General features: G+C 44.9%; 1 protein-coding gene across 2 annotated transcripts in view; it reads right to left on the bottom strand.

The window, feature by feature from the left end:
- The window catches only part of rab18a (RAB18A, member RAS oncogene family), a 44,969-nt gene extending 22,703 nt beyond the window's left edge, over window positions 1–22,266 (bottom strand). Inside the window, exons 1-3 of one of the 2 annotated variants that reach the window (XM_068014128.1) lie at window positions 22,065–22,266; window positions 9,760–9,815; window positions 5,254–5,315 (exon numbers count right to left, since the gene is read on the bottom strand). In XM_068014128.1, the coding sequence (XP_067870229.1) occupies window positions 5,254–5,315; window positions 9,760–9,815; window positions 22,065–22,132 (186 nt within the window). In that variant the 5' untranslated portion in view covers window positions 22,133–22,266. Of the gene's footprint in view, window positions 1–5,253; window positions 5,316–9,759; window positions 9,816–22,064 lie in introns of those variants that run through there. The other variant, XM_068014134.1, reaches the window with a different exon arrangement.
- Window positions 22,267–26,631: the final 4,365 nt, after the last annotated feature.

Raw genomic sequence — 26,631 nt, 5'->3', positions numbered from 1 at the left:
AAACTTGCCTCGCACATCCCCTCTAAACTTTGCCCCTCTCACCTTAAACCTATGTCCCCTAGTAACTGACTCTTCCACCTGGGAAAAAGCTTCTGAATATCCACTCTGTCCATGCCGCTTATAACTTTGTAAACCTCTATCATGTCACCCCTCCACCTCCGTCGTTCCACTGAAAACAATCCGAGGTTATCCAACCTCTCCTCATAGCTAATACCCTCCAGACCAGGCAACATCCTGGTAAACCTCTACTGTACCCTTTCCAAAGCCACCACATCCTTCTGGTAGTGTGGCTACCAGAATTGTACGCAATATTCCAAGTGTGGCCTAACTAAAGTTCTGTACAGCTGCAGCATGACTTGCCAATTTTTATACTCAATGCCCCAACCGATGAAGGCAAGCATGCCGTATGCCTTCTTGACTACCTTATCCACCTGCATTGCCACTTTGAGATCTGTGAACCTGCACGCCCAGATCTCTCTGCCTGTCAATACTCCGAAGGGTTCTGCCATTTACTGTATACTTCCCACCTGCATTAGACCTTCCAAAATGCATTACCTCACATTTGTCCGAATTAAACTCCATCTGCCATTTCTCCGCCCAAGTCTCCAACCGATCTATATCCTGCTGTATCCTCTGACAATCCTCATCACTGTCCGCAACTCCACCAATCTTTGTGTCGTCTACAAACTTACTTATCAGACCAGCTACATTTTCCTCCAAATCATTTCTCCGGGTGCTCCGGTTTCCTCCCACATGCCAAAAGACTTGCAGGTCGATAGGTAAATTGGCCATTATAAATTGTCACTAGTATAGGTAGGTGGTAGGGAAATATAGGGACAGGTGGGGATGTTTGGTAGGAATATGGGATTAGTGTAGGATTAGTATAAATGGGTGGTTCATGTTCGGCACAGACTCGGTGGGCCGAAGGGCCTGTTTCAGTGCTGTATCTCTAATCTAATCTAATTTATAAATACTACAAACAGCAAAGATCCCAGCACTGATCCCTGCAGAACACCACTAGTCACAGCCCTCCACTCAGAAAAGCACCCTTCCACTGCTACCCTCTATCTTCTATGACAGAGCCAGTTCAGTATCCATCTTGCCAGTTCACCTCTGATCCCGTGTGACTTCACCTTTTGTACCAGTCTGCCATGAGGGACCTCGTCAAAGGCTTTACTGAAGTCCATGTAGACAACATCCACTGCCCTTCCTTCATCAATCATCTTTGTAACTTCCTCAAAAAACTCGATCAAGTTAGTGAGACACGACCTCCCCTTCACAAAACCATGCTGGCTCTCGCTAATAAGTCCATTTGTTTCCAAATGGGAGTAAATCCTGTTCTGAAGAATCCTCTCCAATAATTGCCCTACCACTGAATAAGGCTCACTGGCCTGTAGTTTCCTGGATTATCCTTGCTACCCTTCTTAAACAAAGGAACAACATTGGCTATTCTCCAGTCCTCTGAGAACTCACCTATAGCCAATGAGGATACAAAGATTTCTGTCAAGGCCCCAGCAATTTCCTCCCTTGCCTCCCTCAGTATTCTGGGGTAGATCCCATCAGGCCCTGGGGACTTATCTACCTTAATGCAAGATGCCCAACACCTCCTCCTTTTTGATATCAACATGACCCAGACTATCTGCACACCCTTCCCTAGAGTCATCATCCAAGTCCTTCTCTTTGGTGAATACTGATGCAAAGTACTCATTTAGTACCTCGCCCATTTCCTCTGGCTCCACGCATAGATTCCCCTCTCTATGTGGGCCAACCCTTTCCCTGGCTACCCTCTTGCTCTTTATATACGTATAAAAAGCCTTGGGATTCTCCATAATCCTGTTTGCCAATGACTTTTCATGACCCCTTTTCGCCCTCCTAACTCCTTGCTGAAGTTCCTTCCTACTTTCTTCATATTCCTCAAGGGCTTCGTCTGTTCCCAGCCTTCTAGCCCTTACGAATGCTTCCTTTTTCTTTTTGACTAGGCTTACAATATCCCTCATATCCAAGGTTCCCAAAACTCGCCAAACTTATCCTTCATCTTCACAGGAACATGCCGGTCCTGGATTCTAATCAACTGACATTTGAAAGACTCCCACATGTCAGATGTTGATTTATCCTCAAACAGCCGCCCCCAATCTAAATTCTTCAGCTCCTGCCTAATATTGTTATAATTAGCCTTCCCCCAATTTAGCACCTTCACCAGAGGACTACTCTTATCCTTATCCACAAGTACCTTAAAACTTATGGAATTATGGTCACTGTTCCCGAAATGCTCCCCTACTGAAACTTCGACCACCTGGCCGGGCCCATTCCCCAATACCAGGTCCAGTACGGCCCCTTCCCTAGTTGGACTATCTACATATTGTTTCAAGCCGCCCTCCTGGATGCTCCTTACAAATTCTGCCCCATCCAAGCCCCTAGCACTAAGTGAGTCCCAGTCAATACAGGGGAAGTTAAAATCACCAACCACTACAACCTTGTTGCTTTTACATCTTTCCAAAATCTGTCTACATTTCTGCTCCTCTGCCTCCCGCTGGCTGTTGGGAGGCCTGTAGTAAACCCCCAACATTGTGACTGCACCCTTCCTATTCCTGAGCTCCACCCATATTGCCTCGCTGCATGAGCCCCATTGCTTCCCACTGCTTTAACAATTACAGGATCGCTGGCTCCAGCTGTTGCTCTTCAGCATTGATATCCAGTCTCTCTCTAACTCAATTCCTCACCCTTCTCACAAGGTGGTCCGCAAGCTCTTCATTTCTTTCTGCAGCAGAACCCCAACCAATTCCTATCTGCTACCATCCAGTTTTCAGAATTACTTCCACACACTTACTCCATAATCTAACAAAACGACATGGTAAACTGAAGAGGTCCTAGCTGTACTAGTCTTCCCATTACTCAGGCACATTCCTTGATTTATTTTTCTATCATACTGATAATTGTGCTGCTGCTGTTCTCTGTCCTCATTCCAACGTGGAGACATTTTTATCCTCTCAACTTTGCTCTGGCTCGCCCATATCATTCCCAAATCCCTCTCTTGCCCAATCTCTGACAATGGCTTTAATTTTTGTAATGTTAACCCATCTGGCAAGTAGCCTTTACCAACTGTCCTTATTGCCCACTCTGTTTTGATCAGTTGCATAAATTTCTTTTAGTTCCAACAAATCCTCTACCCAAAACATTAACATACCTTTGAAGGTGTTGATGAACTTGCAACAAATTTCCAGCATTTGCAGGTTCCCTACTCTTCTCTTTACTGTGACATTCTCCCCAGCTTTTTACCATGCTTTTTTCCTGTAAGTTGTTGTAATAAAGACATTCTACGATGCCTCAGCACAAAAACAGATCTCACTTTCCCACTCTTTCCTCTTCTGTATACTGAAGTAGACGTCATGTCATTAATTTAAATATTCTCCACTTTTTTAGATGCTCCTATCTATAGGCCATCTTCAAAGAGTTGGACCAATAAACATCTAACTTTATAATGATAAAAAGTCCCAGCTCATACCACCTTAAGCTGGACATTTCTCTGGCACAGAGCTGTTCAAGATGCAGTTAAACTGTGCTTCCTCAATGCTACTAGGATTATCATCTATCGTTGCTTCTCTCAAAGGGTAAACCTCAGTCTATAAGATCTTGGTATTTTGAGGTTCCAGGGCATAACATAATAACCTATGCAAAACAGCTTTGAAATCCCAGCATGGTCTCACTCCTCCCTATACCTGTAAACTCCGCCAACCCTACAATCCTCCAAGAGCTCCGTGTTCCTGCAACTCTGGCCTTTTGTTCATCCTTTGCCCTACAACTGGCACCATGCCTGCAGCTGCCTAGCACCTAAGCTCCAGAATTTCCTTCTTAAAGATCTTGCCTCTCCACCTTTTAGATAATTCTCCATACCTACTACTTTGACCAATCTTTAGTCAACAGTGTCTCCTTTGGTTTGGTGATAATTTATCAGAATAAAAATTGGCAAGTCATGCTGCAGCTGTACAGAACTTTAGTTAGGCCACACTTAGAATATTGCGTGCAATTCTGGTTGCCACACTATCAGAAGGACGTGGAGGCTTTGGAGAGGGTACAGAAGAGGTTTACCAGCATGTTGCCTGGTCTGGAGGGCATTAGCTATGAAGAGAGGTTGGATAAACTTGGATTGTTTTCACTGGAACGACGGAGGTGGAGGGGCGACATGATAGAGGTTTACAAAGTTATGAGCGGCATGGACAGAGTGGATAGTCAGAAGCTTTTTCCCAGGTGGAAGAGTCAGTTACTAGGGGACATAGGTTTAAGGTGAGAGGGACAAAGTTTAGAGGGGATGTGCGAGGCAAGTTCTTTACACAGAGGGTGGTGAGTGCCTGGAACTTGCTGCCGGGGGAGGTGGTGGAAGCAGGTACAATAGCGATGTTTAAGAGGCATCTTGACAAATACATGAATAGTATGGGAATAGAGGGATACGGTCCCCGGAAGTGCAGAAGGTTTTAGTTTAGGCAGGTATCAAGATCGGCGCAGGCTTGGAGGGCCGAATGGCCTGTTCCTGTGCTGTACTGTTCTTTTTTCTTTGTTCACACTCGAAAGGCACCTTGAGACTCTTTAACATTAAAGACAGATACAAATGCAAGTTGTCATTGCTATATTCAGACTGACCTGCTCAGTAATGAAAGGCACGACATTTTTTTTTGCATTTTCGTAAATTCCCTTAATTTTACCTGCAAGAACCTTAAGTCATGATGTTGCTGCAATTAGCCACTGTACATGTAAATTCTTCATGTTAAGTCTAGGTAATTTTAAAAATCAAATCTGAAAGATAAGCAACAGGAAAAAATCCAGAGCTAGTATTGCTAGAAGACTTTTTGAAATGGATGTAGCAGTAAGCGACATTCCAAAGCAGCTCTTTCCATCAACTGAAGAGAAAGAACGAACAAAGTAGGACCATTATAAAGAGATTACAGGAGTCTTATGATTGAACACCACAAAGGTTGTAAAATGGTCAAGCAGCCTGGACGAAGGGAGTAAAGTTACCTAGTACATTTACTGAGTTAACAAACTGAAAACAGGAGTTATGGCATTTTTGGGGCAGCACTGTTGAGATTAATGACAAAGTCACAGTCATGATACTGCTTTCATGCACAAGTCTACACAGTAATTCCAGGGCATCATTTTTATCCAGCCCTGACAGATTTCTCATTTGGAATTTCAGATGTCAATCTCTGTTCAAATACAGTGCAATCTAAAGACATCTCTCATTCAAATCTCTCTACTCACCCATATTGCAAGTTTTGCTTTATTTCCATCAACTGCAATAGTTTTCACTTTGAAGTCAACACCTGCAAAAAACACATCTATAAATTCTTAATCTGCAAACCTTGAGGAGCAATTCTGAAACAACTGCCCAACAGATATGTCCAATAGGATTTTTCATCAAACCCAGTCTCTTCTGAATCAACTACCCATATTTCCAGCCCTAGCATTTAAAAGATACTGAACAAACTGAACTGAACAGAATCATACGGCACAGAAGGAGGCGTTTCAGACTATCATGCTTATCTGAAACAGCCAACAATTAGTTCTTCTCGCCTGTTCTTTTACAGAAGCCCTATAAATTTTGCTTTTTTAAGTAGAGATCCAGGGGTTTTAATGAGCATCTTAAAGGAAGAAAGAGAGGTAGAGAGGAAGGCAGAGTGGTTTAGGGAGGGAATTCCTCCAGAGCTTAGGAGCTTAGCAGCTGAAGGCAAGGTGGTCAATGGTGGAGCGATCAAAATCGGAGATGCACAAGAGTCCAAAAATGGAGGTGCAGAGACCTAAGGGTTGTAGGTATGGAGGAGGTTGCAAGGATGGCAGGAGGGTGGGGGGAGGCAAACAAGGTCATGGACAGATTTTAAAATAAGGATAAGAATTTTAAAATTGAGGCACTGCTTAATTAGAAGCCAATGTAGGTCAACAAGCACAGGGTCGATAGATAAATCGAACTTGGTACGAGTTAGGATTATTCCAATGATGCTACCAAGTCCAGAAATAACAAAGGCATGGAAGAGGGTTTTAGCAGTAGTTGAGCTGGGGGTGGAGTAGAGTCAGGTGATGTTACAGAGCTGGAAATAGGCAGGCAGAGGAACGAAGTCGGTGGCTAGGAAATGGAGTTCGTAGTGGGGACCAAGGACAATGGCTTTAGTCTTCCCAATAGCAGCTCACCACCATCTTCTCAAGGGAAATTAGGGATGGGCAACAAATGCTGGCCTTGCCAGCAACCATCACATTCCAGCAATGAATAATAAAAAAATGTTAATTGTCCACTTCCACAAATAATTTGCTTATAATTCCTCTGATTTCATAGACTCTAAAATTCAGTTCTTTCATATTTCTCAATCCAAAATTAGTATCTGTAGCCTACAGATTGGGTTGAATGCAGTTTACATCCAAATGATTGGAAGAAGATTTTAGATACAAATGATTGGAAGAAGATTTTAGATACAAATGAATGTGCCATCTACACCCAATGCTGAGAACATCTCATTACCATAAGGTTCAGGGTGCAGATTTGGAGGAGTGTCAGAAGGATACTAGTAGCAGGAACGAAAATTGCACTTGAAGTTTAGAGACGGGAATGTCAAATTAGAGGACATAAGTTATGAAAGCCTCTGGAAAGATGTAGAAAGTAGCTCATCCTATTAGCAATCTTTGCCACAGCTGAAGGGAGAGTGTACCAAGATGTAAAAGGAAAAAGTAAAGGAAGAGGAAACCCAAGGTGCAGCCACAAGTTGTTGATGCAGCAGCCCATGTTTGACAGCTGAAGTGGAGGTGGTAGTGGTTGCCTTCTGCTCTTCCATAGCATCATTCTCATATACACCATAACATGCCTGCAAGCTGGAGCAGCCAAGTTTTGTCCAACATCTGGCCGTTACTATCACTGACTGTGACACCTCTGTTTAATGGTAGATGCCGATGTCCCTGCAGCAGATTGTACAGCTCAAGATGTCAAGAGGTGTTTCTTGTCCCACAGAATAGTGGACCTCTGGAAGAGGCTGTGGTGGATGCCAATTCACTGAATTTCAAGCGAGAGCTGGACCAATTTCTGGCAGGGGGAGATCAACTCATACAAAAGGTAGGTACTGCATGGAACTGTCAAGGCCAGAATGATCTGTTGGGCTCATTTCAATTGCTGAAGGGCGTTGGAGAGGAATTTCCCAGACTTACCACCGCGGCCCCCACCAGCAAAAAAAAACTGACTGGGGTTTTTAAATCTGAATTTTCACCTCTCTCAGAAGATCACCTGGTTCCAGGTGGGGTGGAGAGTGTACATATTGTGATGCACAAGGTATCACAACTGGGTGTCAGACTAGACAGACCAGAAGGTCCTTTCCTATTCCTTGTTGTTTATGCATTTATAACCGGCTCCTCTATAAGCCAGATCCTGTGAAGGCAGTTCCATAAAGTCACCATCAACTAGATGTGCCACAGCCTGCAGATAAGCAGAAGGCAGATATCTTGGCAAATGTAACCAATCAGGGTATCGGCTATTGATTGCTTGGTATGATATTATAGACCAGACGCATTTCCACAAATAGTAAATGTGTGTAAAAGCTGGGGCTCCCTGGATGAGCAGACAAATTAAACTATATTTCTAGGAAGCCTATGCCAAATTTAGTGCTTACAATACAGAAAAAAATTAAGCATCGTATAGAAGGGAGGAAAAAATTATTTGAAAGGCTGAGAAGGCATATGAAGACTGGCAGGGAACATAAAGGCAATAGCAAATGATCTTATAAATAGATTTTTAGAAAAGTTAAAGAAAGGGTAGGATTAATTGGAGTAAAAGAAATGTTCTCATGAAGGATGCAGGAGTAGCAGACACTATTTTTTTAAAAAATTTGTTCATGGGACGTGGGTGTTGCTTGCAATGTCAGTATTTATTGCCCATCCCTAAGTGCCCTTGAAAAGGTGGTGGTCAGCCCAAGAATGTGATAATGGAAATAGAAGAATGCAACAGACGTAAAAGGAGCAAAGACTCGAGGGGCCAAATGGCCTATTTCTGCTGCTATTTCCACATGATTATGGCTGATCTGATTGTGGTCTTAAAACTTTGCTGCCTGTTCCCCCACAACCCTTTATGCCATGCTGTGGTAGTGTTCTGCCGAAAGGAAGGTCCTCTGCTCTTTTTCTCCACGCAGGAGAGATGAGCATGACTAGGGAAGAGGGTATATGAGGTAACTTCCCATAACCCTTAACAGAACTTAAGAAATATTGCCGTTCCTTCTTTTGCCAATCATCTTAAATCGGTGTCCTCTGATTCTTGTTTTGTCAACAGGAACATTTTCTCCCTATCTACTCTGTCTAGACTCATCATTTTGAACACCGCTATCAAATCTCCTCTTCATCTTCTCTTCTCCAAGGAGAGCACTCCTAGCTTCTCCAATCTATCCACGTAACTGGTTCGAGGGATGAGGAATTTCATTCTCGTGAACCTTTTGCGCACCCTTTCCATGCCTTCACAACCTTCCTAAAATGTGGTGCCTAGAATTGGACACAGTCCAGTTGAGGCTAAACTTGTGGAAGAATCCAAAACTAGGGGACATAAACACAAGGTAGTTGCTAATAAACCCAATAGGGAAATAAGGAGCAATCTCTTTATTCAGAGAATGGTTAGAATATGGAATTTGCTACCATAGAAAGTGGTTGAGGCAAACAGCTTAGATGCTTTGAAAAATAAACTAGATGAGCATGGGAGAAAAGGGAGTAGGGAGATATGCTGAAAGGTCGAGATGAGGAAGATGGAATGGGAGGAGACTCGTGTGGAGTATAAACACCAGCACAGACTAGTGGGGCTGAATGGCCTGTTTCTGTACTGTATTCTTCGTAATTCTATGTAAAATCAAAGCTTTGGGGATCAGGTTAAAGCCTGAGAATGTTTAAGAAACTGGTGCACAAATACACAATGCTGACCAATTTCCCACATTTTCTATTTGCTGCTCCACCTATCATGAAATACTAGTTACTTCTCACAGGCAGGCTAAAACAAAACATCCCGAGGGACAAAGCTGCAACGTAGATATTATTAGCAGCCCACAGCTCATTATATATTCCACTTATAATCACACTTCAACCAAGTAAATGACAAAATTTTGATTTAAATTTTAAACTAAAACCAAAGTCACCAGAAATGAATAGTCAGATTTTACTTCACAATGAATTATATTTCCTCTCAATGCTGTCTTTTCTCAACTGCGACATCTCCATGGTATGATTCCATATGTTTGACAAGTCAAAACACAGTTGTTTTCAGTGGACATTTATCCACGTGACCAAACTAACCATAAACTGAATAAAATTTTCCAGTGGCACCTGTGAAGTTCTAAGGACAGCTGATTCTGGAAATGCACAATGTAGGGTGTGTTTTTCAGTCTAGCAAATAGAGCTTTATTCTGCACTCAACCTATTTAGTAACTGACCCTGGGAGTGTACAAAACAAACACTGTGTGCCAAAGGTGGAGAAGTATTCAATTTCTCCAAGTGCTGACTGCAGCTAAATCAGTGCAAAGAAACCCTAAAAAATTAGAAATAATTATACAATAAAATTACTATATCCCAGCAGCAGCCATCTTAATTATAAGAAGATAGTTACATTCAAGTCTTACTAAAACTTTATGATCTGGGCAAATTCATTAAACATCAAAAGCTTTCTCTAGGAGCTCAAATACATTCTTTGAGCACAGTGGTTTCAATAATCTTGCTCACAAAACAGTCTATTATTGTTAATCCAGTACAGGAAAAACTTACCAATTGTTGCAGCAAGCTCTGGGTCAAAGGTATCATCTGTAAACCGTAGTAGTAAACTGAAAACATTAAAAGAAATGTCAGTCACGGACAAATAAAGCTCAGAGATTTTACAAAGGATTCAAAAGAGCACCTATCGAAAGTTAACACTTTTCTAGTTTAAGGTCAACCACTGATATAATAAGCTCACAAGCAAACCTGGTCAGTAAAATGTAATTTCATCAATAGTCTAAAAGGAAGATTTTTTTCTTTATAGTTTAATAAAAGCAGCAATGGTACTCTTTGACCTTTATTGTAAGGGGTTTGGAGTACAAGAATAAGCAAGTCTTGCTAGAATTGTACAGGGCTTTTGAGAGACCACACCTGGAGTACTGTGCTCAGTTTTGGTCTCCATATTTAAGGAAGGATATACTTGCATTGGAGGTAATGCAGCAAAGGTTCACTAGATTGGTTCCTGGGATGAGATGACTGTCCTATTGCGAGAGGCTGAGTAAATTGGGCCTATATTCTCTGGCGTTTGGAAGAATGAGGTGATCTCATTGCAACATACAAGATTCTGAAGGGGCTTGACAGAGTAGACACAGAGGTTGTTTCCCTTGGTGGGGAATCTAGAACACGGGGACACGTTCTCAGAATAAGGGGTCAATCAGTGCTGTATCTCTAATCTAATCTAATCTAATCATTTAGGACTGCGATGAGGAGGAATTTCTTCACTCAAGGGGTTGTGAATATTTGTAATTGTCGACCCGAGGGTTGTCAATGCTCCATCATTGAATATATTTAAGGTTGAGATAGAAAAACCTTTGGTTGCTCAGGGAATCAAGGGAGCGGGTGGGAAAGTGGAATTGAGGCGGAAGATCAGGCATGATCATATTGAATAGCAGAGCCAGCTTGAGGGGCCGTATGGTCTACTCCTGCTCAAGTTTCCTGCTCCTATTTTGAATGTTTAACAAGATATTTCCTATCTGACAATGTGTGGATGGCACATCTAGTTTAGTAGGCAGTAATGAAAAAGGATGGACAGTGCATTACAAACTACCACTCCCTGACTGGTGACCTAACCTACGTGTTAGTTTTGCAGTTAGTCCTTCTCTATAACTTAAAACATTTAAGTTTTTCATACATTCATAGGTAAAGGCATTAACCCATCCAATTATGTTTGGAGGTCCAAAAAGGCTTGGGGGGTGGGGGGGAGGCTGGTTCAGGTACACAGATCACTAAAATATCATGAACAGGTATAGAAAATAACCAAAAGGTGAATGGAATGCTGGCCTTTATATCTACAGATATAGAATATAAGGGGGTAGAAGTTACGCTTCAGCTATACAAAGCCCAAGAGTACATATGAACTAGGAGCAGGAGTAGACCATGCGGCCCCTCAAGACTGCTCCGCCATTTTATAAGATCATGGCTGATCTGATTATGGACTGAACTCAACTTTCCTGCCTACCCCCGATATCCTTTGACTCCCTTGTCTGTCAAGAATTTGTCTACCTCTGCCTTAAAAACATTCAATGACCCTGCCTCCACCGCTCTCCGGGGTTCCACAGACTCACGACCCTCAGAAAAAAATTTCTCATCTGTCTTAAATGGGAGACTCCTTTTTTTTTTAAAACTGCACCTTCTAGTTTTAGTCTCTTTTACAAGGGGAAACATTCTTTCAACATCCACCCTGTCGAGTCCCCTCAGGATCTTATAGGTTTCAATATCACCACCTCTCATCCTTTTAAACAATGAATACAGACCCAACCTGTCCAACCTCTCCTCATAAGATAACCCTCTCATCCCAGCAATCAGTCAAGTGAACCTTCTCTGAACTGCTTCCAATTAAGGAGACCAAATCTGTAAACAATACTCTAAATGTGGTCTCACCAATGCCCTGTACAACTGTAGCAAAGCATCTCTACTTTTATATTCCATTCCCCTTGCAATAAATGACAACATTGCATTTGCCTTCTTAATCACTTGCTGTACCTGCATACCAACTGTGTGTGTTTTGGTAACTAGGGCACCCAGATCCCTCTGCATGTCAAAGCTGCAAACTCTCTCCATTTAAATAATACGTTATTTTTCAATTTTTCCAGCCAAAGTGGCAAGTTCACATTTTCCTACATTATACTCTGCCAAATCCATCCCCACTCACTTAACCTACCTATATCCCTTTGCAGACTTATGTCCTCTTCACAACTTACTCTCCTACCCATCTTTGTCATCAGCAAATTTAGCATTTTGTCCCTTCATCTAAGTCATTGATATAGATTCTAAATAGTTGAGGCCCCAGCACTAATCCTGTGGCACTATTAGTTACAGCTTGCCAACCTGCAAATGAACCATTTATGCCTACTCTCTGTCTCCTGTTAGCTAACCAATCCTCTATCCATTCTAATAGGTTACCCCTTACACCATGGGCTCATATTTTGTTTAGTAACCTTTGATGTGGCACCTTGTCAAATGCCTTCTGGAAATCCAAGTATACTACATCCACAGGTTCCCCTTTATCCACCTTGCTGGTTACTTCCTCAAAAGAACTCTTAGTCAAACATGATTTCCCTTTCACAAAACCATGTTGACTCTGCTTGATTGCACGGAGATTTTCTCAAAGACCTGCTATAACGTCCTTAATAATAGATTTCAGCATTTTCCCTACGACAGAAGTTAAGCTAAGTGGCCTGTGAGCAGTTCTGGGCACTACAGTTTAGGAGGAAATATACTGATGAAAGGTCACAGACCTGAAACGTTAACTCTATTTCTCTCCCAACTGATGCTGCCAGACTTCCCGAGTGCTTCCAGCATTTTCGGTTTCTGTACGATATATTGGTCTTGCAGAGAGTGCAGCCTAGATTTATCACGATATCTGCACTCCCAAGGATCCACAAGGAAAGATTACATAAAGAATGGTTGCATTCCCTGGAATTTAGACGGTTAAAGGGTGATTTGATTGACAGTTATCAAGATATTAACATGAACAGATAGGTAGAGAGACAGAGGCTGGAGAGTCAAAGACCAGGGGCATAGTCTAAAAATTAGAGTCAGACCTTTCAGGTGTGAAATTAGGAAGGTGGCATAAGTTGATGACAGATCAATTGCTAATGTTAAATCTGAGTGATAACCAAAGGTTTAAGGGATATGAGGAAAAGGGAGGGTATATGGAATTAGGTCACAGATCAGCCATGACCTCACTGAATGGCAGAACAGGCTCAAGGGACTAAATGGCCTACTCCTCTTCCTATGTTCCCATGTACAGGCTAAAGCCTCATTAAAATAGTGGACAGAGGAATTTGATGTAAAGATCATTTCAAACAGCATAATTTCAACCATCATGATTCTGAAGATAATATGATTATTGCAAATTCAGTGAACTTCTAAAGATTAACTGTTTCAATTTGCTGTTTCTACCTTCTCTCTTCTGTGCTGGGCTCCATGTCTCCCTCCACCACCACCCCACCCCCTGCATTACAGAATATGTAGTTATGTTTGGACATCTACATCATGGGGACCATTGAACCCTCTTTGGTGTAAACATTCCCAACTTCCCTAAGTTTCCAATGCCCTATTTCAGTATCATGCCTCAGGCATGTGTATGATCATTGAGTGTGCACGTACTGGGGTCTAGCAAGGCTGTGTCATCACACCAATGCTCTTTTCCATCTTCCTCGCCGCAACACTCCACCTCATCTCCTTGAAGTTCCCTGCGGGAGTAGATCTACTCTAAAGGACGAGTGCGAAACTATTTAACCTACATTGTCTCCAAGTCCAGAACCAAGGCCACTCCAACTTCTGTCATCAAGCTGCAGTATGCCGACGATGCATGTGTATGCGCACAGAGGCCGAGCTTCAAACCCTAGCTGATGCATTCACGGAGGCGTATGAAAGAATGGGCCTTAAGTTAAACATTCAGAAGACAAAAAGGTCCTCTATCAGCCTGCTCCCGAAGCGCAACACTGTCCCCCGACTATCAAGATCCATGGAGAACCACTGGACAATGTGGATCACTTCTCATACCTTGGGAACCTCCTCTCAGCAGGGTACACATGAAATTCAGCATAGTCTCCAGCGTGCCAGCGCAGCCTTCTATCGTCTGAAGAAGACTATGACAATAAAGACCTCAAACCTGGCACCAAGCTCATGCTCTACAGGACCACAGTGTTACCTGTCCTCCTGTATGCGTTGGAAAATTGGACACTGTACAGCAGACATCACAAAGCCCAGGAGACATATTACCAGCAGTGCCTCCGCAAGATCCTGCAAATTCAGTGGCAGGACAGGCACTCCAATATCAGTAAAATAAAAGCAAAATACTGCAGATGCAGGAAATCAAATAAAAACAAGGAATGCTGGAAATACTCAGCGGGTCTGGCAGCATCTGTGCAGAGAGAAGCAGAGTTTCTCTCCAACTCTGCTTCTCTTTCCACAGATGCTTCCAGACCTGCTGAATACTTCCAGCATTTCTTGTTTTTACTCCAATATCAAGTGTCCTCTCTCAGACCGACATCCCCAGTATCGAGACACTGGTCATAGTTGGTCAGTTGTGTTGGGCAGGCCACATTATCCGCATGCCAGACACAAGACTCCCAAAACCAGCTTTCTACTGCAAGCTTCATCATGGCAAGAGGCTACTAGGAGGGCAGAGGAAACGCTCCAAGGATGTCCTTGAAGCCTCCCTGAAAAAATGTGATATCTCTTGCCTGAGACTGCCCAAAATGGAGACGCAGCATCCGCGAAGGTGCCAGCCAGTTCGAACAACTATCGACATGCCCAGGCAGCGACTAAGTGCAAACAGCGGAAGGAGCGTTTGGAAATTCGAGCATCCCATTCACTCTCTGCACCAAACACCACCTGTCCCACCTGTGGCAGAGTCTGCAGATCCAAAACTGGACTATTCAGTCACCTAAGGACACACAGCTCTGGAGTGGAAGAATGTCATCCTTGTTCCCAAGGGACTGCCAAAGAAGGACCAGTGTTTGAGGGGTGGAGATGGAAAGTACCAACATACATCAAATGAGCTCTTCTGCAGCAGTATTTCCTGCATTACAACAGTGACAACACTTCAAAAAGTACTTCAGTGGCTGTAAAGTGCTTTGAGACATCCGGTGGACGTGAAAGGCGCTTAATAAATGCAAGTCTCTCTCTGCTGCAGCAACTTCTTTCTAATGGTTAATTACTAATATTTTAGATATCAGACTTCAGGCAACGAGACACATTAGAAGGGTATTTTTTGGTCTGAATTTCATACAGATCCAAGGAATTTTTTTTTTATTTTAAATTTGTTCATGGGATGTGGTTATCGCTGGCCAGGCCAGAATTTATTGCCCATCCCTAATTGTCCTCGAGAAGGTGGTTGCGAGCTGCCTCCATGAACCGTTGCAATCCTTGGAGTGTAAATACAGTGCTGTTAGGAAGGGAGTTCCAGGATTTTGACCCAGCAACAGTGAAGGAATGGCGATATAGTTCCAAGACAGGATGATGTGTGACTTGGAGGGGAACTTGCAGGTGGTGGTGTTCCCATGCATCTGCTGCCCTTGTTTTTCTAGGTTGTAGAGGTCATGGGTTGGGAAGGTGCTGTCTAAGGAGCCTTGGTGCATTGCTGCAGTGCATCTTGTAGATGGTACACACTGCTATCACTGTGTGTCGGTGGTGGAGTGAGTGTACGTTTGTGGATGGGGTGCCAATCAAGTGGGCTGCTTTGTCCTGGATGGTGCTGAGCTTCTTGAGTGTTGTTGGAGCTGCACCCATCCAGGCAAGTGGAGAGTATTCCATCACACTCCTGACTTGTGCCTTGTAGATGGTGGACAGGCTTTGGGGAATCAAGAGGAGAGTTACTCGCCACAGGATACCTAGCCTCTGACCTGCTCCTGTAGCCACTGTATTTATAAGGCTATTCCAATTTCTGGTCAATGTTAACACCAGGATGTTGACAGTGGGGGATTCAGTGATCATAATACCATTGAATGTCAAGGGGAGATGGTTAGATTCTCTTTTGTTTGAAATGGTCATTGCCTGGCACTTGTGTCAGATGAATGTTACTTGCCACTTATTAGCCCAAGCCTGGATATTGTCCAGGTTTTACTACATTTCTACACTGACTGCTTCAGCATCTGAGTTGTGAATGGTGCTGAACATTGCACAATCAGCAAACATCCCCACTTCTGACCTTATGATTGACGGAATTATCATTGATGAAGCAGCTGAAGATGGTTGGGCCTAGGACACTACCCTGAGGAACTCCTGCAGTGATGTCCTGGAGCTGAGATGATTGGCCTCCAACAACCACAACCATTGTCCTTTGTGCTCGGTATGACTCTAACCAGCAGAGTTTTCCCCCTGATCCCCATTGACTTGAGCTTTGCTAGGGCCCCTTGATGCCATACTCTGTCAAATGCTGCCTTGATGTCAAGGGCAGTCACTCTCACCTCACGTTCAGCTCCTTTGTCCATGTTTGAACCAAGGCTGTAATAAAGTCAGGAGTGGAGTGGCCCTAGCGGAACCCAAACTGAGCATCAGTGAGCAGGTTACTGCTAAACAAGTGCCGCTTGATAGCACTGTCGAAGACACCTTCCATTACTTTACTGATGATTGACAGTAGATTGATGGGGCAGTAATTTGGTTGTATTTGGCCTGCTGTGTGTGTACAGGGCATACCTAGGTAATTTTCCACATTGCCGGGTAGATGCCAGTGTTGTAGCTGTACTGGAACAGCTTGGCTAGGGGCGCAGCAAGTTCTGCAGCACACAAGTCTTCAGTACTATTGCCGGAATATTATCAGGGCCCAAAGCCTTTGCAATATCCAGTGCCTTCAGTCATTTCTTGATGTCATGTGGAGTGAACTGAATAGGCTGAAGACCATCTTCTGTAATGCTGGGGACTTCAGGAGGAGGCTGAATTGGATCATCCAGTCAGCACTTCTTCCGGCTGAAGACTTGCAAATGCTTCAGCCTTGTCTTTTGCACTGACGTGCTGAGCTCCCCTATCATCGAGGATGGGGCTATTTGTGCCGACACCTCCTCCAGTTCGTTGTTTAATTGCCCACCACCATTCACGACTGGATATGGCAGGACTGCAGAGCTTAGATCTGATCCGTTGGTTGTGGGATCGCTTGGCTCTGTCTATTGCATGCTGCTTATGCAGTTTGGCACGCAAACAGTCCCGTGTTGCAGCTTCACCAGGTTGACACCTCAATTTTGAGTTATGCCTGGTGCTGCTCCTGGCATGCCCGCCTGCACTCTTCATTGAACCAGGGTTGGTCTGCCAGCTTGAAAGTAATGGTAGAGTGGGCCATGAGGTTACAGATTGCGGATGAGTACAATTCTGCTGCTGCTGATGGCCCAAAGTGCCTCATGGATGCCCAGTTTTGCATTGCTAGATCTGTTCAAAATCTATCTCATCTATCATGGTGGTAGTGCCACACATGAAGGGTCCACTCAATGTGATGACGAAAGAGTCAGGCAATGACCATCTGCAACAATAGAGAATCTAACCATCTCCCATTGATCCTCAATGCCATTACCACCACTGAAACCCCCACTATCAACATCCTGGGGATCATGATTGACCAGAAACTGAACTGGGCCAGCCACATAAATGCTGTGGCTACAAGAACAGGTCAGAGGCTGGGAATTCTGCAGCAAGTAACTCATCTCCCGATTCCCCAGTACCTGTCCACCATCTACATGGCACAAGTCAGGAGTGTGATGGAATAGTCTCCACTTCACTGGATGGGCACAGCTTCAACAACAGTCAAGAAGCTCGACACCATCCAGGACAAAGCAGCCCATTTGATTGGCACCCACCAACTTCAACATTCACTCCCTCCGCCACTGACGCACAGTGGCAGCAGTGTGTACCATCTACAAGATGCACTGCAGCAACTCCTCCAGGCTCCTTAAACAGCACCATCCAAACCCACGACCTCTACCACCTAGAAAGACAAGGGCAGCAGATGCATGGGAACACCACCACCTGCAAGTTCCCCTCCAAACCACACACCATTCTGACTTGGAACCATATCGCCGTTCCTTCACTGTTGCTGGGTCAAAATCCTTCAAATCCCTTCCTACCAGCACTGTGGGTGCACCTACCCCACATGGACTGCAGCGGTTCAAGGCAACTCACCACCATCTTCTCAAGAGCAATTAGGGATGGGCAATAAATGCTGTCCTAGCCAGCGACATTCACATCCCAGGAACGAATAAAAAAAGTCTAACGGTAGCAACAGATTCATGTCAATATATTGTCAAATTCAGATTGGTGGTTGGCAAATTCTTCAAGTCAGCCAGTGTATGTAACAAACAGTATCATATCCAGGGATGTACATAATTGTTTTGCAATAAAATACTTGCTCAACAATTCATCTTAATTGACAGCCAAAAAGAGTAGAACATATTCCAAGAAATAAAATGTGTTTTTCAACTGCATATTTGACATACTAGGTCTGTTCTTTGTTGTGCTCTTTAGAATTAAGTAGATCTTACATCTTTTTCTTCTTTGGCCTCTTTGGCTCGACTGACAATGGGTAAGCGCCTGGAGACAGTCAGTAGTTTGTGAAGCAGCGCCTGGAGTGGCTATAAAGGCCAATTCTAGACTGACAGACTCTTCCACAGGTGCTGCAGATAAAATTGGTTGTCGGAGCTGTTACACAGTTGGCTCTCCCCTTGCGATTCTGTCTTTTTTCCTGCCAACTGCTAAGTCACTTCGACTCGCCACTCTTTAGCCCTGCCTTTATGGCTGTCCGCCAGCTCTGGCGATCACTGGCAACTGACTCCCACGACTTGTGATCAATGTCACAGGACTTCATGTCACGTTTGCAGACGTCTTTAAAGCGGGGACATGGACGGCCGGTGGGTCTGATACCAGTGAGGAGCTCGCTGTACAATATGTCCTTGGGGATCCTGCCATTTTCCATGCGGCTCACATGGCCAAGCCATCTCGAGCGCCGCTGGCTCAGTAGGGTGTATATGCTGGGGATGTTGGCCGCCTTGAGGACTTCTGCATTTGAGATGTGGTCCTGCCACCTGATGCCAAGGATTCTCCGGAGGCAGCGACGATGGAATGAATTGAGACGTCACTTTTGGCTGACATACATTGTCCAGGCCTCGCTGCCGTAGAACAAGGTACTGAGGACACAGGCTTCATACACTCGGAATTTTGTGTTCCGTGTCAGTGTGCCATTTTCCCACATTCTCTTGGCCAGTCTGGACATAGCAGCGGACACCTTTCCCATGCGCTTGTTGATTTCTGCATCAAGAGACAGGTTACTGGTGATAGTTGAGCTTAGGTAGGTGAACTCTTGAACCACTTCCAGAGCGTGGTCGCCGATATTGATGGATGGAGCATTTCTGACATTCTGTCCCATGATGTTCGTTTTCTTGAGGCTGATGGTTAGGCCAAATTCGTTGCAGGCAGCCGCAATCCTGTCGATGAGTCTCTGCAGACACTCTTCTGTGTGGGATGTTAATGCAGCGTCAGCAAAGAGGAGTTCCCTCATGAGGACCTTCCATACTTTGGTCTTCGCTCTTATACGGGCAAGGTTGAACAACCTGCCATCTGATCTTGCATGGGAGAAAATTCCTTCTTCTGAAGACTTGGAACGCATGCGAGAGCAGCAGTGAGAAGATGATCGCAAACAGTGTAGGTGCGAGAACACAGCCCTGGTTCATGCCACTCAGGATAGGAAAGGGGTCTGATGAGGCACCGCTATGCTGAATAGTGCCTTTCATATCGTCATGGAATGAGGTGATGATACTTAGTAGCTTTGGTGGACATCCAATCTTTGCTAGTAGTTTGAAGAGACCACGTCTGCTGACGAGGTCAAAGGCTTTGGTGAGATTTATGAAAACAACGTAGAGGGGCATCTGTTGTTCGCGGCATTTCTCCCGTAGCTGGCGAAGGGAAAACAGCACGTCAATGGTGGATCTCTGCTCGAAAGCCACACTGTGCCTCAGGGTAGACACGCTCAGCCAGTTTCTGGAGCCTGTTTAAAACGACTTGAGCGAAGACTTTCCCCACTATGCTGTGCAGGGAGATTCCACAGTAGTTGTTGCAGTCACCGTGGTCACATTGCCCTTATAGAGGGTAATGATGGGTCGAATGGCCTGTTCCTGTGCTGTACTGTTCTTTGTTCTAGATTAGACAGGCATCAAGATCGGCGCAGGCTTGGAGGGCCGAATGGCCTGTTACTGTGCTGTTCTTTGTTGATATTGGCATCGCGCATGTCCTGCGGTACTGCTCACTCATCCCAGCACAGGCAAAGCAGTTCATGTAGTGCTGAGAGTATAGCAGGCTTGGCACTGTTGATTATTTCAGGCGTAATGCCATCCTTCCCAGGGGCTTTCCCACTGGCTAGAGAACCAATGGCATCACTGAGTTCCGATTTGGTTGGCTGTTTGTCCAGCTCATCCATAACTGGTAGAGACTGGGCTACATTGAGGGCAGTCTCAGTGACATTTTCCCTTTAGGACAGTTCTAGGTAGTGTTCCACCCAGCAGTCTATTTGCTTGTGTTGGTCAGTGATCGTGTCCCCTGATTTAGACTTGAGGGGGGCGATCTTCCTGGTAGTTGGCCCAAAAGCTCTCTTAATGGGGAGGGGGGTGCAGGGGAGGTGGGGGAAGGTGGTGTCGGGGGGAAGGCGTCCGGCGGGGATCGCGACCCTGACGAGCGGGCCAGCCCACAGCCTCCTCGATATCACCGAACTCCAGGCTGACGCTGTGTTCGTGGTCGCCATCCAGCTCACAGATCTTACATACGCCATCCAAAAATAAGATTTAATCATTGGTACCATGGTCAATGGGGTTAAAACTGACGTCAAAATTTTACCATTAAACTACAATTTAATGACCTGAAATGCAAAGGTGAAACAAAATACAATCCACTACTACAGGTGCAACTCCAACAACACTCAAGAAGCTCGACACCATCCAGGACAAGGCAGTCCGCTTGATTGGCACCCCATCCACAAACATTCACTCCCTCCACAACCGACGCACATTATCAGCAGTGTGTACCATCTATAAGATGCACTGCAGCAATGCACCATGGCTCCTTCAACAGCACCTTCCAAACCAGTGACCCATTGAAGGACAAGGGCAGCAAATGCATGGGAACACCATCACCTGCAAGTTCCCCTCCTACTAGTCACACACCATCCTGACTTGGAACTGTATCGCCGTTCCTTCACTGTCGCTGGGTCAAAATCCTGGAACTCCCTTCCTAACAGCACTGTAGGTGTACCTACACTTCAAGGACTACATCAGTTCAAGAAGGCTCACCACGACCTTCTCAAAAGCAATTAGGGATGGGCAATAAATGCTGGCCTAGCCAGTGACGCCCACATCTATAAATGAATTAAAAAAAATTAGGAATAAAAAGGACTGGAAAAGCCCATATACTTCACCTGGACAGTACAAAATAGGCAATAATAAACTTTACTCCCGACCACTGGGTAACCCCCACCGGTGCAGTGTCATTCGTTGAAGCAATTTCCTACCCAAAGTGTATTGTCTGAGGGAACGATCACTCCTCCCCAGGGCAGTATGGAACATGAATTTAGGGTTGGGCTATGTTAAGAGTAGGGACTAGATTATTAGGGCTGCATTTCAAGGGGATGGTGGCTAGAATTAGAAGTTAGGGTTAAGTTTAGTGGTTTGGAGTTATGGGAAGTGACAAAATCTGATCGGGTTGGGACAGATCAAGGTTCGGGATTATCGTTATTCGAGTTGGGATTTAGGACTGAGTGTACAGGTTTGAAGGTACAGCAACTGTCAGCACTGTTATGGTTAGGAGTTACTGTTATCAGGATTTAAGGTTGGGGTAGGTCAGGATTAGGGGTTAAGTTTTTTAGGGTTGGAGTTGAGGGTTAATTACAGGCTTGGGTTGCGTTAGGGGTTGGTGTTATTAGGATTTAGGTTGGGTACGTTATAATAGGGGTTAACGTTATTAGAATTGGGCATTTAGAGAAGTCTAGAGTTGGCCAATATGAGGACCGTCAGCCTTATGTTAGGGTTTAATGTTAATAGGAGTTACGACTGGGGTTATTAGGGTTGGGGTTTAGGGTTAAGCGCAGGGTTTTGGAGATATTAAGACTACCAGTGTTGTGCATTGTGAGTGATCAAAACAGACATATTTCATGTGGAAAAGGCATCATCAATAATTGCAGCCTAATTATTATCAAGAATGAGTAACCTGAAGAGGTGACATATTCAAACCACTGCCCAGATAGTGGACGCTTCTGTGCTGCGTCAGGGAGCCCACGGCCTACACAGGAACTGGGGCCCAGGAGCTGCCTACTCGAACCATTATTATCGGCGCTGCCTCACCTGGACTTGCCGACGCCGCTCTCGCCGATAATTAAAATCTTGAGGGTAGTCAGGATATCCTCGTCCATGGCGCTCACGGTGCCGCGTCGCCAAAGCCGCCTCCAAAATTGCGGTCCCTTGTTTTACGACACCTCGGCCGGACAAACAAATCTCACAATTTACGACACGATTATCACTTCCCTCTTCCCAACAAGTGGAGCAGAAACCACGCCCCCTACTGTGACGTTATATGGGTGGTGCTGAACGATAATTGACACAGATTCTAACCAATCATATGGTTTCCACCCACAACTCTGTGACCAACAGACATTCCATCAGTCTGCTCTTTGATGGATCCCATCAAGTTTGTAGATGTAAGTTTCCTCCCCCTCACCATATGGTTACTGCATAAAAGGATAATTTGGGGCAAGAAAAGAGACAGAATATATGAAAATGTACTTTAGATAGTAAAGTTCCCATACCTGCATTTGAACAAAATAAAGCATTTGTGACATTATCTTTTGTGTTTTTTTAAATGTCTTTGTTAACATTTTTACTTGAAGGCCTCAGCCTCTGCCGAAAAGCATGGACTTCACCTGGATATTTTTATTTCACTAAAATAAAAGCAAAATACTGTGGATGCTGGTAATTCTGAAATAAACAGAAAGTTACCTTTGTTTCTTTCTCCACAATTGCTGCCAGACCTGCTAGATATTTCCAGCACTTTCTATTTTTATTTTTATTTCACAACAGTTCAGGGAGAGAGATTTCAATACATCGCTATTGGTATGTGAAAATCTCTGCCACAAGAAGTAGTTGAGGCGAATAGCATAGATACATTCCAGAAGCAGCGAGATAAACATATAGAATGTTCTTTTGGGCCTCCTTATCTCGAGAGACAATGGATACGCGCCTGGAGGTGGTCAGTGGTTTGTGAAGCAGCGCCTGGAGTGGCTATAAAGGCCAATTCTGGAGTGACAGGCTCTTCCACAGGTGCTGCAGAGAAATTTGTTTGTCGGGGCTGTTGCACAGTTGGCTCTCCCCTTGCGCCTCTGTCTTTTTTCCTGCCAACTACTAAGTCTCTTCGACTCGCCACAATTTAGCCCTGTCTTTATGGCTGCCTGCCAGCTCTGGCGAATGCTGGCAACTGACTCCCACGACTTGTGATCAATGTCACACGATTTCATGTCGCGTTTGCAGACGTCTTTATAGTGGAGACATGGACGGGCGGTGGGTCTGATACCAGTGGCGAGCTCGCTGTACAATGTGTCTCTGGGGATCCTGCCATCTTCCATGTGGCTCACATGGCCAAGCCATCTCAAGCGCCGCTGACTCAGTAGTGTGTATAAGCTGGGGGTGTTGGCCGCGTCAAGGACTTCTGTGTTGGAGATATAGTCCTGCCACCTGATGCCAAGTATTCTCCGGAGGCAGCGAAGATGGAATGAATTGAGACGTCGCTCTTGGCTGGCATACGTTGTCCAGGCCTCGCTGCCATAGAGCAAGGTACTGAGGACACAGGCCTGATACACTCGGACTTTTGTGTTCCGTGTCAGTGCGCCATTTTCCCACACTCTCTTGGCCAGTCTGGACATAGCAGTGGAAGCCTTACCCATGCGCTTGTTGATTTCTGCATCTAGAGACAGGTTACTGGTGATAGTTGAGCCTAGGTAGGTGAACTCTTGAACCACTTCCAGAGCGTGGTCGCCGATATTGATGGATGGAGCATTTCTGACGTCCTGCCCCATGATGTTCGTTTTCTTGAGGCTGATGGTTAGGCCAAATTCATTGCAGGCAGCCGCAAACCTGTCGATGAGACTCTGCAGGCACTCTTCAGTGTGAGATGTTAAAGCAGCATCGTCAGCAAAGAGGAGTTCTCTGATGAGGACTTTCCGTACTTTGGAATTCGCTCTTAGACGGGCAAGGTTGAACAACCTGCCCCCTGATCTTGTGTGGAGGAAAATTCCTTCTTCAGAGGACTTGAACGCATGTGAAAGCAGCAGGGAGAAGAAAATCCCAAAAAGTGTGGGTGCGAGAACACAGCCCTGTTTCACACCACTCAGGATAGGAAAGGGCTCTGATGAGGAGCCACCATGTTGAATTGTGCCTTTCATATTGTCATGGAATGAGGTGATGATACTTAGTAGCTTTGGTGGGCATCCAATCTTTTCTAGTAGTCTGAAAAGACCACGTCTACTGACGAGGTCAAAGGCTTTGGTAAGATCAATGAAAGCAATGTAGAGGGGCATCTGTTGTTCACAGCATTTCTCCTGTATCTGACGAAGGGAGAACAGCATGTCAACGGTCGATCTCTCTGCACGAAAGCCACACTGTGCCTCAGGGTAGACGCGCTCGGCCAGCTTCTGGAGCCTGTTCAGAGTGACTCGAGCAAAGACTTTCCCCACTATGCTGAGCAGGGAGATTCCACGGTAGTTGTTGCATTCACCGCGGTCACCTTTGTTTTTATAGAGGGTGATGATATTGGCATCGCGCATGTCCTGGGGTACTGCTCCCTCGTCTCAGCACAGGCATAGCAGTTCATGTAGTGCTGAGAGTATAGCAGGCTTGGCACTCTTGATTATTTCAGGGGTAAAGCTGTCCTTCCCAGGGGCTTTTCCGCTGGCTAGAGAATCAATGGCATCACTGAGTTCCGATTTGGTTGGCTGTATGTCCAGCTCATCCATGACTGGTAGAGGCTGGGCTGCATTGAGGGCAGTCTCAGTGACAGCATTCTCCCTGGAGTACAGTTCTAGGTAGTGCTCAACCCAGCGGTCCATTTGTTTGTGTTGGTCAGTGATTATGTCCCCTGATTTAGATTTGAGGGGGGCGATCTTCTTGATGGTTGGCCCAAGAGCTCTCTTCATGCCATCATCCATTCCTCTGATGTTTCCGGTGTCTGAGGCCAGCTGAATATGACTGCATAGGTGTTGCCAGTAGTCGTTTGCGCAGCGCCTGGCTGTTCTTTGTGCAGTGCTTCTGGCTGCTTTAAGTGCTGCGGATGTTAAATCGCTGGGAGCTTTCTTATAGTTCAACAGTGCAATGCACTTAGCGGCTATGACAGGTTCCAGCTCTTCATTATGAGATTGAAACCAGTCTGCATTTCTCTTCGCACTTTTCCCGTAGGTGGTCAAAGCTGACTCATAGATGGCGTCTCTGATGTGGGCCCACTTGGTCTCAGCATCCCCTGTGGGAGTGTTTTGAAGGGCTGTTACAAGTGAATTTAGAAATTTTTGTAACAGCTGTGGGTGAGAAATTCTGCTCGTGTTGATGCGCGGGTGGCCCTTCTGCTTGGAATGATGCAACTTCTTTGGTCTGAGTCTAACCTTGCTGCACACCAGGGAGTGGTCGGTGTCGCAGCTAGATAAACATATAGAATGTACAGCACATAAAGAGGCTATTCTGCCCAACTGATCCATGCCAGTGTTTTAGCTCCACACAAACCTCCTCTCACCCTCACTTCTTGTCATCCTATCAGCATAAACTATCCTGGCAATGCTTAGTGGCTAGTGATTGATGGTTGTCACATGAGGGCGAAAGGAATAGAAGGTTATGTTAATGGGTTAAGATGAAGATGGTTAGGAGGAGGCTTGTGCGGTGCAAAACACCAGCATGGATCATTTGGGCTGCGTGGCTTGTTTCTATGTAATTCAGTGTAGTTTGCAGAATTTAACAGCATGCAATATATGTATCAACAAGAGTGGAAAGGTAGAAGGTTGTGTTGCTCAACATTGTATAGATTTGAGTAGGACTGGAACAAAGAATGTTCCACATATCCCACAAAAAGGCAGGCATAATTAGGACCCATACAGGTACCCATATCGACACATTTTATTAGGAGGAGGTGAGTGGAGTTGAGGAAAAATTATTCAGTGTGAGAACAAGTTCAACCAGGCGGAGGAGGGTGGTGGTGGATGGAGACTGGTTGGGCCTTTATTCAAGGAAAAGGTGGAGAGCTCTCAGACCATCGTGGTGGGGGATGGAAGTGTAGAGGGTTTGGTGAAAAGGAGACAGTGAGGGCCAGGAAACTGGAAACTGTTAAAGTGGTAGAGGGCATCGGAAGAGTCCTGGATGGAGGTGGGAAGAGGCTGGACAAGGGAGTAAAAATAGAGTCAAGATAGGAAAGAATCAGTTCAATGGGGTAGAAACAGGTTGAAACGATGGGTCACAGACCTGAAATGTTAACTCTGTTTCTTTCCCCCCACAGATGCTGCCAGACCTGCTGACTATTTCCAGCATTTTCCAACATCCGCAGTATTTTTCTTTCGCATTTTTAGTTTAGACTGTGTGAATCAGAAAATTCACTAGTTTCAGGAAATTGCACATCCCAGTCCATGATTTTCAGTTAATTAGATTTTAACTTTCAGAAAATCTATGCTTAAGTTCTTTCAGGCAAGAACATGAAGTGGTGATACCTGACATGTTGGAGCATGTGGAAAATGATAGTTTGAAAGGAACCAACAGTAGTTGGGACCTATTCTCCATTGAGACCCCTGCCCCAAAAATGTGTTATAATCCAACTCCCCCTAATACTGCCAGATCCCAGTAATCTGCAACGCTCCAAAACCTCCTCTTGAGTCTTGCAGCACCATTA

Source organism: Heterodontus francisci, chromosome 2 (assembly GCF_036365525.1).
Source record: "Heterodontus francisci isolate sHetFra1 chromosome 2, sHetFra1.hap1, whole genome shotgun sequence".
NCBI lineage: Eukaryota > Metazoa > Chordata > Chondrichthyes > Heterodontiformes > Heterodontidae > Heterodontus > Heterodontus francisci.
The sequence above is the reverse complement of the archived record's forward strand: the minus strand, read 5'-3'. Positions and strand labels throughout refer to the sequence as shown.